General features: G+C 41.8%; 1 protein-coding gene across 1 annotated transcript in view; it reads left to right on the forward strand.

Moving 5' to 3' along the window:
- Window positions 1-13,114, forward strand: part of GSK3B (glycogen synthase kinase 3 beta) — a gene marked incomplete at its 5' end in the record, with an annotated part of 91,018 nt that overhangs the window by 69,793 nt on the left and 8,111 nt on the right. The window contains 3 exons of the mRNA XM_017731895.1: window positions 4,252-4,290; window positions 6,666-6,852; window positions 12,475-12,573. Of these exons, the coding sequence (XP_017587384.1) occupies window positions 4,252-4,290; window positions 6,666-6,852; window positions 12,475-12,573 (325 nt within the window). The remainder of the gene's footprint in view (window positions 1-4,251; window positions 4,291-6,665; window positions 6,853-12,474; window positions 12,574-13,114) is intronic.

The raw sequence follows: 13,114 nt of genomic DNA on the forward strand, positions 1-13,114 counted from the left end.
TGCTTGATGTATAATGACTTTGCAAGCAAAGAGTGAAAACACTTCTGCTGGAGACTATCTTAAAAGAAAAAAAAAAAATTCTGGCAAGTTCATGTTTGCCAGCCCCTTTGGAGCAGCAATGACTTTTGACAGTGTAAATCTCTGACGCCTGTTGTGAAACTGTGCCCTGACCTCTTTTTAAAGAGTATGGCTCTGTTTTTTGCTTGATGTATAATGACTTTGCAAGCAAAGAGTGAAAACACTTCTGCTGGAGACTATCTTAAAAGAAAAAAAAAAAATTCTGGCAAGTTCATGTTTGCCAGTCCTTTTGTAGCAGCAATGACTTTTGACAGTGTAAATCTCTTATCATATATGGCCGAGAAAAGAAGCCAGGTTTGCCCGGTGGTAAATTGCCCTGCCTCTGCCCAATTTGTATGCAGTAAAGAAAGTACTGCTTAACAGCAAACGAGTGAGCACTAATGTAACATTAAGAAAGGATTTCCATCAGTGCAACTACGGAAATCAAATGCTAAGTTTAACATGTCTTCTGCAATGTACCATCTGTTTAGCCATCCCATTGCAACACATCTGTCTAGGCTGTTCATAGCAGCTGTCCCAGTGAGGCTGAGAGCACTTCTAGAGGTACATTTTTGGGGGTCCCCTCCCAGAAGAAGGGGAGCTGTTTTGTTCTGCTTAGCTTTGTTGCTTTCCTTTGGAGCTTGATAGAAGCAGAGCACATGCACTGGGTAATAAATGCTAGCTCATTCTGTCTCCACAGGGTCCTCAATGGAAGGAGCCCAATAAAAAGTGTGTGGTCTCAACAAGAAGTAGCTTTGAAGACAGGTTCCTGGTCCTGTTCCCAGTTCTGTGTTGGCTCATTTGTAAGCCACTTAACCCTTCTGTCTTTACTTCATTTTCCCCTGTCTAAGTGCCATCAGACAGGAATTCTTGACTATTAAGGTGTTTACTATTTCTGAGCTGCTTTTAGAAAAGACATAAAGGGATTTAATCAGAGAAAGAAGTTGGGGGGCTTATATATATATTTTAAAATATCTCCCAACACCAGTGCCTCTTTTGTGGACATCTTTTAACCTTCATTTGTATCATGTGAGTTTTACGCACTTCAAAATAGCCAAATGGCATATTTCAAAAATCCCATTCTGGAATTCTTAGGCGTTTGGAACAAGACTAGACCCAAGACCTTCAGATGCAACTTTGGGATTTTTTGTGTCAGGTAGAGCTCAGTGCATACGTTGCTGTCTTGTGTGTGTCTCTTGCCTCTCCTTTTGTGTTCGTGACTGTGTCATGTTTCTCATGAGCCTTGTTGTGTTAAACTTGGGTGATCAAAATGCTGCTTCATATTGTAAGGTCACAGTAATTGTATTGTGTGATACCAATTTTTAAAAGTTGATTTGAGGGTTGTGTTCTACATTGATGACTTGGCTTGTAAACAGTACAAGCTTTTGTTTGAAGGGAGGAGCTTTCTCTCTTACCTAATGTTCATGTGCAATAAAAAATGTGCTTACAAACTGAAAGGATGTGCACAGACTGTCAGCCTTGAATTGGTGGTGTGGGTGGTTCTTGGCAAAGCATGTGAGTCTGAAGCTGGTGAGGAAATTTTTAACCATGGTGTCACAAACTTGATGTGTTAGCAACAGATGTCATTTTCATAAGCCTCTGCTCTCTTAGGGAGCACAGCATGCGGGCAGTATTCAGAATCTGCATGCAAAATGCACAGTGGTTGATGGCATGAAATCATCTTTTAATACACACTGGCTAGAAGAGCACCTTGGTGTCACATTGTGAAGCTTTGGCTTTGGGGCTTAATTACGCCAAGACGGTGGAGCTCGTGTTGTGCATGGAAAGTTTGTTTGAGGAATGTCAATGAACTGAAAGTCAGAGCAACCATTCTGTTCAAACAATACTTAGCTCTTGCCCCATGTGGTTTTATTTGAGAGCTGAATGCTGATGTGAGTGAAGTGAAATAGGAGAATTCTGTGCTTTCCATCCTTTTTCTTTCGTCTTTCCGTATGTGCAGAAAAATAAAATTCAGAAGGGGTGTAAACTCCCCTACACTGGTAGGAGCTATTTCAAATTAGTAAGATAAAATGTGACCACTCTGCTAGTGCACAAAGCCTTGATCTGAACTGAAGTCTCTTGGGGATGAGAGCCGTGTAGCGCACCAGGGACATTTAAGCCTGACAATAGTTTTTGAAATGTTGAAGAAGGTGGTAGTTTCAGAAAAATGAAGGGGGAGTAACATAAAAAAATTTGCATTGATAGCAGTTAAACATATAAGAAGGAGAGAGCAGTGTATCAGGCCTTGCTGACTCGCTCTTACGGTCTGTCGGTATTTGAACATCACCAGCATGCCTGAACAAAGAAACGACTCGCACTGGTCCCTCAGCTTTTTGGTGAGGTGTAGATTTATTGGGATCTGAAAGGGGGAGGGAAAAGCCAACAAAAGCACCAAAAGCTGTGGCTTTGGATGAGTCAGCATTTCCATTTGACATGATCATCCAGAGATTTTTGTAACTCATCCAAAAAAATCCCAAAGAAAAAAACCAGCAACCTGGGTCTCAGCCTGAAATTCATTTGCTTTGCAGAAACAAGAGGTTTTGAGTTACTCAAGTGCAAATTTTTCTTGAAGAATATTGTATGTAAAGCCTTTTTTTTGCATTTGTTTATCTCCAAAACAGGTTCATTTTTTAAAATGAAAACTTGAGCCTTCGGTCCCTCCTGTGGACAAATAGCCTTACACAAGGTCTTGTTTCATTTTATAAAAATGAATTGCTGCGCCGGTGGGGTAGTATTTGATTGCTTTAAAAGTTCCTGTCAGTGTTTTATTTTTGGTTTTTATTTTGTTTGTGGACTTGCTGTGCCTTTTGCCCGGCCGTATTTAGTCTGCATACTAAATGTCAGTCTACCCAAACACTTTGTGCACTTAGCTTTTTTTCCTTTTTTTTTTTTCTTTCTCTTTTTTCTTTCTTTTTTTTTTCTTTTTTTTTTTTTCTTTTGCTTTCACCCAAATGTATTTTAGACCGAGACAGACTTTGCTCCGATGGGCCGGATTTTAGTCCGTGCACTAAATTTTAGTCCGCAGACTAAAAATAATCCGCGGATTATTTACTAAATTGATTCCCTCACTGAGAACTACAGAGATTTTAAACTCCTGCTGAGATGTAGGTGCAAGGGGCTTCACGGCTCACAAGTCCCACTGTCTGTCCACCCTCCTGCCCCTTCCCACCACGGAGCATCAGCCCAGCATTGCCTTGGCATCGGTGCCCCGTGGCATGGAAGTGCTTGTGTAGCCATTGCCATGGGCAGCAGCTGCTTGTGTAGTTCTCGGTGGGTGAATCGGGCAGCTTTCCCGGTGGAACTTTGCTGAATGGGAAGAGCTGAAAGACTGTAGAGGGCTTTGCTTTTATTTCTTAGGGCGTTATTCAAAAGGGAGGCGGGAGGGGACAAATTGAGGAGAAAAAAAATTTGTTAAGTAACGGGTGCAACGGGTATGAGGGGGAATAAACCCGCAATAGAGAGAAATTCAGTCCATACCCGCACTCCTGAGGTGGTACGTCCAGTTCCTGAAGAATCCTAAAGAGATAATGCCAGCAAACAAAATCCAGTGGAGGGGGATGTCAATCCAAAATGGAGAATAATCCGCGGCGGCCTGAGGTACTCGTAGTGCACACAAATTAAAAGTATCCAAATTTAAAATACAGATCTCGGATTTTTACTTTGTCTTCAGCACAAATTATAAATTGCTAGGGATTTGGGTTTTTTTGAGAAAAACCCAAAACCATCCAAAAGTTTACATTGTGTGTCTGGGACAGATTTACAAGTGGGATGCATCTTTGGAGACAAACTAATCTGGCCACTTGGTTCTGTGGATGTTTATATCCAGGACCAAGGACTGAAAATTCTTTATTATGGGAATTTCAATTACCCTTTTAGTTCAAGTTAGAGTTTTGATTTCAATTTTTTTTATTTTTTTAGTAAATGCACTGGCATTGGAACATAAATTTCATATAGAAATGTTTCTATACTATGCCTCACCATTGCACAATCAATTTTTTTTTTGGCATACACTGTGGTGAAGTTGGACTTGCTGCTATGGAGACTGATGTTTAAAGTTTCTAATTGTATAAACATTTACTATGTCCCCCACACCATGGATTTCTTATAATATTGGCTATATTTTTCCTTGCTGGACTATTCTCTTTTGGATTGACTCCCCCTGTTTGGATTATTTCACTGCATTATCATCTTTAGGACTCGTCAGGAACAGGACATTTCACCTCAGGAGTACGGGTATGTACTTAAACATTTTTTCAAATTACTAGGCCTAGCCTTGAAAAAAAAGGAGAGAAATGCTAGAAGTGGAATAATTGAGTTCAAACTGCATCCTCGAGGCAGCAGCCAGGCCAATGTCGTAACACAAAGTGATAGAGATTAGATGGGCACAGACCTGTAACTTGCTTCATGTGTTAGTCACCACTTGTTGCAGGGAAAGGCCATGTGAGGCCTCCTAGTATATATATTTATTTTTATTTTTTTCTCCTTCCTGGTTGGAAGCAGTTAGGGCAGACTTTGGGAACTGCCTACCCCAAATGACTAATTCCAGATCCAAAGGCAGGCTGAGAAGTTCATAACAGGGTTTAGAAAACATGGTAGGGTTTCAAGGACTTGAAAATGAGGAGTTTCAGTGGACAAGCAAGTACTCCTTTTACATATGTCAGATTTGTGACTGTCTGCCTACTAATTTTCTCAATATAAGGGCATGTCATCTTTACTTAAGGAAATAAAATGGTTTTCTTTTTAAAAATCTGTATAGTGGCTGATATGTGAGCTGTACTGAGGGGAAAAACACAGCTGAGAGTGAAGTACTAAAGTTTCAAGCTGTGATAAATCAAGCCTGTTAAAATATCACTGTGAAGGTGCATGAGGGAGACCTCAGTAGTTTTACCTCATATTAAATACAGAACAACTTCACTTCTGTGGGTTTACCTCAAGACATACTCATTTGTGCTACTTACTGTGGGGAGGTGGGGGGAAGCCACAAGGTTTTTTTTTAACTGGAGACAGTCTTGGATTTTGTTCTGGTCAGGCTGTGACTTGGGAGTAATAACTGCATCCACTGTGTGCTGTGGTCAGCAATCCAAGCTCCGCAGGCAGTGGGCACAAAGCAGCTTCTGCTGCCTCTTCAGGTGACCCTGCACTGGTGACACAGTGGTCAGTAGAGGTTCTCTGCCAGCAGTGTTAAGCTACAGCCTTTCTTTTTGTCATTGTAGGCCTCGTGTGAAAACTTTTTCAGTTTGTTTTGCAATAACCTGGTAGTAGGAATAAAGTCAGCTCTTCATGTCCGTTGCTCCTTGACTCCCCAAGTCAGGATTCCTTTGCCACACAAGTTAGTACAGCACACACTGCAGCCAACCCAGTGCTGCTGGCCCAGCTGGGTACCAAGGGCAGGAAATTTCAGTCCCTGCAGAACTTGGTTTTTGTGTTTGATTCTCATTCAAGAGAGCATATATACCTGGTTTAAAACCTACTAAAGGAGTGCCTGTGCAAGTTTCTCATCTGTTATTAACTAGCATGTCATGCACTGTATTTCTTTCCATTTCTATTTTTAAATTTTTTTAATTTTTTTTTTTCCTCCTTGGTGCTGTGTGGCTTGAGTTCACTGGCACTGGTGCAAAGGCATTTTGGATTACCTCAATTTTTACCAAAAATGCTGGCATCAGAACTTAACACTCGCACCCACCCTACTGCCTTTACCCCAGACTGTGTTTTACCTGCAACATAGCAAGAGACAAGTGTTTGAGGAGGCCATCCAGGTCATGTACATGATTAACTCCTATTTTGCTTATAATGTAATGAGAAAGGAGAGTGTGATTAGCAGTGGGGTAGAACCATTCTTAGATGTTTAAAACAAAGATGCAGTGAAGAACTGCTTTTTGTAATCACTCAAAGTAAAAATCTTTTAGACTAAAATAGTTGGTTTTCTTGATGCAATTTTCAGCTGTCCTTACAAATACCAAATGTGCAGGAATTATCCCTATAAACTTATGGGATTAGCTTGCCAGAATAAGGTCACAGAAGGAGTAACTTGCAAATTGGAGCTAGACATTTCCTGTACCCCACCCGTGCTTTCCTTGTTGTTCTCCAAAGCTGAACAGCAGCCTCCATAGCAACAGTCTGACCTGCCTGCCTGCAAAAGTTGGTGTTAGTAAGACTTCCTTCACTAGCCAGAAAAACCCCAACCCAAAACCGTAGCGGGGCTTCATTATATTTTTACATTCAGTGACTCCTGCTCATGTGAACCCTCTTCCCCACCTTCACTCCACCCCATATGCATGGCTGGTAGCACCTGTGTGTGTTTGTCATGATTTTTGAAAGAGTTTCCCCTTCATTCTCAAAGTCGTTTTTCTGAGTGCGCTCTCATGAAGTCTCTTGCTGGCATTGCACCTTCACTCTAGTGCAAGGCGTTGCAATTAACCCTTTCTCAACCCCAGGAATGGATTTTCCCACACTTACTGCAGGACTTTGATTAGCACAAACCGCAAGTTTGTTCCAGCTTGCTGGGCAGTGAGAGGTTTAATTGCTCTGACTTGCTTCTGGTCAACAAAGAGACGAGACCTAGCCAGACAACCTGTTTCTCCTTGCTTGTTTTCTTGCTGTCCCCACAGGTCTTCCGGCCCCGCACTCCCCCCGAAGCAATTGCGCTATGTAGCCGCCTGCTGGAGTACACCCCCACCGCCCGCCTGACTCCCCTGGAGGCCTGCGCGCACTCTTTCTTTGATGAACTACGGGACCCAAACGTCAAGTTACCAAATGGGCGAGATAAACCTGCACTCTTCAATTTCACCACTCAAGGTAGCCTCAGAGCGTTGAAGGATCCCTTCTTTAGGAGGAAGCGCCGGGATAAATGTTTGTTGTAATGCAGATGTTACTCCCTCGGAAGTAAAAATCTCTGAGTGGTACTAAGTTTATTAAGCAGTTGTATTACCAGCTGTCCATTTCAAAAAGAGAGGAAAGGGTCTTGAAGTTACAGGATTTTCAGATTCCTGGTGCCTCCAATTCAGTTATGCTGAGGTTCCGAGGGTGGTTGTTAACTGGATTGCATCAGGAAGGTTTACATTTGCAGCTCAGAGTCTGCAACCTGGCTGATGGTTTTGTGTGAAATACCGCAATCAGTGGACCATGCAGGTTAGATTATCATTTGGAGATGGTCCTTCTTCTTCACACCTGAAACACCATAGCCAAGTAGTAATGCATGTTAGGTTTCGCAGGGAGGTTGGTGGTGTTGCTGCCCATTTCAGTTCTGGATGCAGGATAAATACAGATGCTTTACTGTCCAGATTTTATATGCTGTACAGTTCATCTGGCATTACGCTGACTCATTCATTTAGAAACTGTAAAATAAATGGACAACTAAGCCAGGCTGGTATCAAAGTTTAAAACCATTCATCTATTTTTTTTCTACAGAAGTCAGAAATGTAAAACTGATATCCCCCCAGAATAGTTTTGCCTGCCAAGACAGAACATGTGAGAAGTATGGCATACAAATATGCTAGTAATTAATTTTGGATCACTTTTTCTGTTGTTTTTGTTTTAAAGTGATTAGCTGCCAACTCTCACCCTTTGAGCAAGAATAGTTCTGTATGCATTTTCTGTTGAAAGTCTAAAACACCTTTTGGCTCAATTAGCATCAATGTCATTTTTCATACTCTTTAGTGTATGCTATGCCCCTTTGCCAAAATGCGAAATAGCTCTCTCCTTTGACTTGTGGAGCCTTTTTATTTAAAAAGAAAAAAAAAAAAGGCATTTATGAAGCATAAACACATTAAAGTTGTCAAGTAAATAGCTTGTGCTTCCAGGTCACTGTCCTCTGTGCTGATTTCTGCATCTGTTGTTAGAAATTCAGTAGTTACGTTACAAGTCCTTCCTTTTACTCCTGGATTGCCTTTTATTTTGCCCCTCTAAAGCCCTCTTCAGTAGCTGAAATAGTTTTGATCCCAGCATCTTAATACAGTTTCACCCTATTCTTTCTGAAAGTATTGTTTCATGATGACATTAAGATTGAGCTTATCTACTACATGAAAACAAGGTTTTTAAAAGAGTTGGAAAGCTCTGTAGAGAGTCAGTTCAGAAATCTTTGGGGGAAAAACAGATGTATGTATTGGGAGTGTGTCCCTGGTTCCCCTCAGGTTATGTGGAAGCTGCTGGATAAGCTACCCTAATGCTCAAGCAAATCTAAAGCTCCTCTTTTGCCATCCTAAGGAGCTGTTATGCCCTCCCTCACACAGTGAGCCCTGGGAACGGTGAGAGAAAACAGTTCCTGTGGAGCAATTTCCTTAAGATATAAAAAGCAAATTTCTGTCTGTCATTAACAGGTGCCAGTGTTACCATCTATAAGGGGAAGGCAGGACATAGGCTGGTCATTAATGCACGTCCAAACAAGCTCTGTTGCAGGTGACCAGCCAAACTAAAAAAAAAACCCCAAACCAGAGTTGTTTTTAAATACCTAAATACACTGATTAGCGCAGTGATTTTAAAAACTTTGTAGTTGATAAATGTACAGCAGTCCTGACTATGAACTCAAGATACACAAGAAGCTTTTGCTCTTCCTGTGACTACTGTGCAATCCTTGTTCTCTGGTCTTTACTGTGCAAGGTTCCATCAAACTGGCTGGTCCAGAGCAGAAGTCCCAGCTGGAAACATACCAGATCGTTAGATGGATAATGAGTCATATTAAGTCGTCTGTGGTAATTTAAAAAGTAATGAAAGACAATTGTATTTTAAATAGCATTTGTTTTCAACAGGCAGCATTAAGTTCTAGAAGTGTTTTATTTGGCTGTATTCAGTTGCCTGAAACCCATGAAGTAGGAGGTGACTGCAGAAAGCTTGAAGGCAAAACCCTTAGAAATTACAAGATAAATCTGACCATTAATACATTGGATTGATTTTCAAAAAGAAATTAAGCATTATACCAAATCTGCTGACCTGAGCACTGATGCTGCTCAAATAGAGTCTAGAAAAAGAGCAGTGAGGGTATATGGAAGATCAAGATCATGGTCTTTGGCAGCCAGCTGTAGTTGTGGGGCATGTGGGTGCTTAGTTTATTTTAGAGATTAAATCTGTTGAAGAGAGCATTATCTGATGTCTTGCATGTAAGTTTCTCTTAATTTAAACAAATATTGTATGCTAATTGGGTTTTGAAAAAGTTATTTTGGCCAAGGAAGTATCTCTGCTAGCCACAGAGCTGCAATTCAGTTAGGCTTTTAGACCTGCAAGACAGAAAGCAATTTTTCTCTTAGAAGCCAAGTTTTCAAATAGTGTGTGAAATGAGTGCCATTTCCTAAACTACTTGTAACATGTCAGTGGTTTTGCTGGGTCACAAAAATTAATGTTACTCCATGTTGTCCATTAAAGGCTGTAAAATTCTTTCAGTGATTCAGCACTTAGGAATGGTTATCACACTTCTTGAAGACAAATTACTTTTTGATTGAAGGGGGGGTGCATTGGGGGTTTTTTTTTGTTTATCTTTTTAAGGACCCTAGCCTGTGACCTTTAATTTTTTTTTTTTTAAGAGAGATATATATGTATATGTTTATGTATATACATAATGGAAAGTTTGCTACTGTCACCAAAAAAAACCCCATGATACAAGAATAATTTTTCCAGGGAATTCTTGGAGTGTTGATATATCAAGTATAATAATACTGAAAAAGAACACTGCACTGTTTCCCAGCACCAGGCATTTTCTTGTGTTTGGGGAATGAAGGTGATCTGGTCTTCTAGTAAAACTGGACACTTTCGTTCCTGCTCCTTCTTGGAGATGTTAACTGGCTGCACATGGTATGATTTGATCAGCAGAAAGCCAGAGGTGTTCTCCCAGCTGATGTAGATGGGAGTTGGGTCTCATAAATGAATTGTGGTAGTTGCTCTGTTCACATCGTGATGTTGAAAACTTTGTCTGGATTGCCTTGACCACAATAGCTTCTTGCAGTTATATTGGTTGTAATTAACCCAACCTTGAGCTGCACATTTGGTTTTGATAACCAGGCTACAGTTGAACACCCTGCCCAGATACTGTGGGGGAAATCACTAAGGACAGAGATTCTCAGTATTTCGCAGACTGCAGATAATCACAGGTACAGCTTTCTCCTCAGTATTGACATGTTTCATCCTTACAGGTGGGATAGGTGCAAAATTACATGATAGCAAAAATTCAAACAAGTGTGCAAGCGAAGTTCCTATTCAGCCAAGAGTCCACTTTACCTTGTTTATATCTTGTCTGAATTGACCTGCTTCTCTTAACTTCAAGACATTCAGAGTACGCTGGATTTAAGAAACTTCTCAGCAGGAAAGATAATGTGAGGTTTGAGAAGGGAACAAGGTTGGTCTTCTAGTCTCTATAAAAGTTCTTTAAGGTAGCTTCATAGACATGGTTGCCCTTGCATTAAGCACAACAAAAAGCAATTATTATTGCCACAATACATGAGGAGGTGTTCTGGCAACATTAGATGAGGGAGGAATGAGAAGGGGCTCGAAGTGCCCTTGCAAGGGTGTTGTTCTGTCTGACCAAGTGGTTCTTTGGCTACAGCAACACTGACAGTCTATAGCTGCACCCTCAAGGCACCGCATAGCACCGCAAGGTAGCAAGTGTCATGGGGTTTCCTTGTTGCTTTAGTTCTGCTTTTGTTTGGATCACAGCCCTGTATTGTTTTGAGTGATGAGCAGAAAATAATGCAGGGGTGATAGAAACTTTCAAAAGAGCAAGGTAAAGAGTAGATTCCCAGTAATAACAGATTTGAGAAACAGATTTGGAAAAGGTACTAAGGGAGCAACATTTTCTAGCACAAAGCAGCTAATACCCAAGATAGTACTGAAGTATAGGTTTATAACTGGTGCTTCACTTGGATGCTTAAGGATTCATATTTCTTCAGTTTATTTTTCCATTTAAAATGGAGATTTATGAATTCTGCATAACATTATGAATATGAATTCTGAATTACTCCCACATGAATTAAAGATTTTGTATTTGTACAAGGGCTGTGAGTACTGAGGCTTTTTAGAAGGACTAGCTAGGTCTGCTTAGACCTGAATGGAGTATTGCAGGATAGATTAGATGGGTTGCAGGTAATGTAACCTGCTTGCATTCATAAGTGCTGAAACACAGTCTCAAAATGTGTAGTAATAAGAGGCTTGTAATCAGGGGAGTTTTCTGCCTCTTGCCCTCCCAGCAGTAACAAAACTTATTGCAACGGTTAGCAGAGAAAAAAAATTCACCACGTGGACTACTGCTCCTTTTAGGCCTGAGTTTGAAGCTAGCATTAAAGAAAAGCAATAGCCTCTTAAAAATGAGCCCAAATAATTTGAGACTGTGTCCAAAACCCCCTTTACTGAACCCATGCCATGATTTGGCTGGGTTTCTGTACAGCCTGTGCTATCTGGAGGTCTTGCGTAAAAAGCTGTCTATTCTCCTGTTCTCATTTCTCCTCCAGATGACCTCCTGGAGCTCCAAAAGTCATCAGTCTCCTTCCGTGAGGTGACTGTTCACATCCTTTTTACCGGATGTTGCTTTCTCAGGAGACAGCCAGTCACTCCTGTTTCTGAAACAAACAGGACCTGTCTTGTCTCGGCTCAGTCCCACCTTCTGTGAGGCACTAGATTCTCTTGAAGGGGTGCCAGAAGATTGTCATTTGTTGGCAATGTGTTGCCCTTAATCCTCCCACAGTTGTGGCTGTAAGATGCCTATTTCTCATTCTGATACACATTGAAGCTATATTAGATTTGGAGCCTAAAAGACATGACTGTTTTTTCCCTGGTTAATGTCTTCAGACAGAATGATTGCATCATTTTGTTGTCCATTTAAATTGCCCAGCTGACCAATTCCCTTTGCCTTTCCCTGTCCTTTTAAAGGATATGTTACCTCTTCTTGGCCTCGCTCAAGGAGACTGCTGTGAGATTGGTCTTGGGTTCCTGGGTCCTTGAGAAAAAATGATGCTTGAGTGAGCCAAAGAACTAATCCCTGAAGCTCTTGGAGCAACTGTTGCAGCTGCTTGCTTGCTGAACCAGTGCCCAAAGCAGCGCCACTGTTATCAGCCTTCTCCCTGAGACTGATTGCAAGTGGGCTTGTGAAGAAGGGATCCTTCTCCAGTGCTCAAAAGGAATCAGCATTATCAGGCCACTGACGAGGTACAGGCTTGGCTGGTTCTTTGCTCACTCCCAAGCCACTGTCTTTCTCTAGGAAATTATTCCTTTGCCACTATCTGTAGTTTTGACAGTCTTGCTCTGGAGACTGCCTTGCTAACTGTCGCTGTGGTTTCCTCTTGCTGGTTGGCAAAGAAGAAAATGTAACGTGACCTTGGGCTGTAAGGGCATGTGTTTCACCTGAGGTGCCGTTACAAGGGGAAACCCTAGGAGCTGATCCTGCATGTGGGGCACTTTGTGGATGATGAGCTAACTCTGTTTGTTCCACCTCCCCTCCAGAACTGTCAAGTAACCCATCTCTGGCTTCGATCCTCATCCCTGCTCATGCCCGGAACCAAGCAGCTGCTTCAACCCCTACAAATGCTACAGCGGCCTCAGGTGAGAACATGCAACTGCCTGCCTCCCTCCCTCCCCACCCTTGCTCCCCCTGCCTGGGCACCTTCCCTCTGCTGAGGCCCATGAGCCACCTCGGCCCACAAAGTGAACAGGGAGGAAGGGATTGGTTCAGTATCGCCTGAACCTTGGTCTTGGTAGGTGGTCATTTGGGTGCTAGCTTTGGACACCAACCCAAATCCCAACCCAGGGAACTCAAACTCTGCTTTTGATTGCTTAGTTTGTTGGTCCTTCTCACTTGGACTTTCACTACTAAAATAAAAACGTCATCATCTCAGCTGTTTTTTAGCAATCCTTGTGGATTGGTTCGCACCTAATTTCTGAGCTCTCAGCTGTCCTGAAATTAATACTGACCTGGCACATGAGTTTGTGATGCCTAGAAAGAGAAGAAACAGCTAGCTCAGTACACATGGCCTCTGTGTAGTGTGGATGGAGAGGATTTTTCCCTTAAGGCATTGGCATCTAAAAGTCTAGTTAGGGAGTTCAGCATGCTCACTGTCTCATCTAAGTAGTTGCAGTTGCTTCC

This window comes from Corvus brachyrhynchos, unplaced genomic scaffold (genome assembly GCF_000691975.1).
Source record: "Corvus brachyrhynchos isolate BGI_N302 unplaced genomic scaffold, ASM69197v1 scaffold3, whole genome shotgun sequence".
Lineage (NCBI taxonomy): Eukaryota > Metazoa > Chordata > Aves > Passeriformes > Corvidae > Corvus > Corvus brachyrhynchos.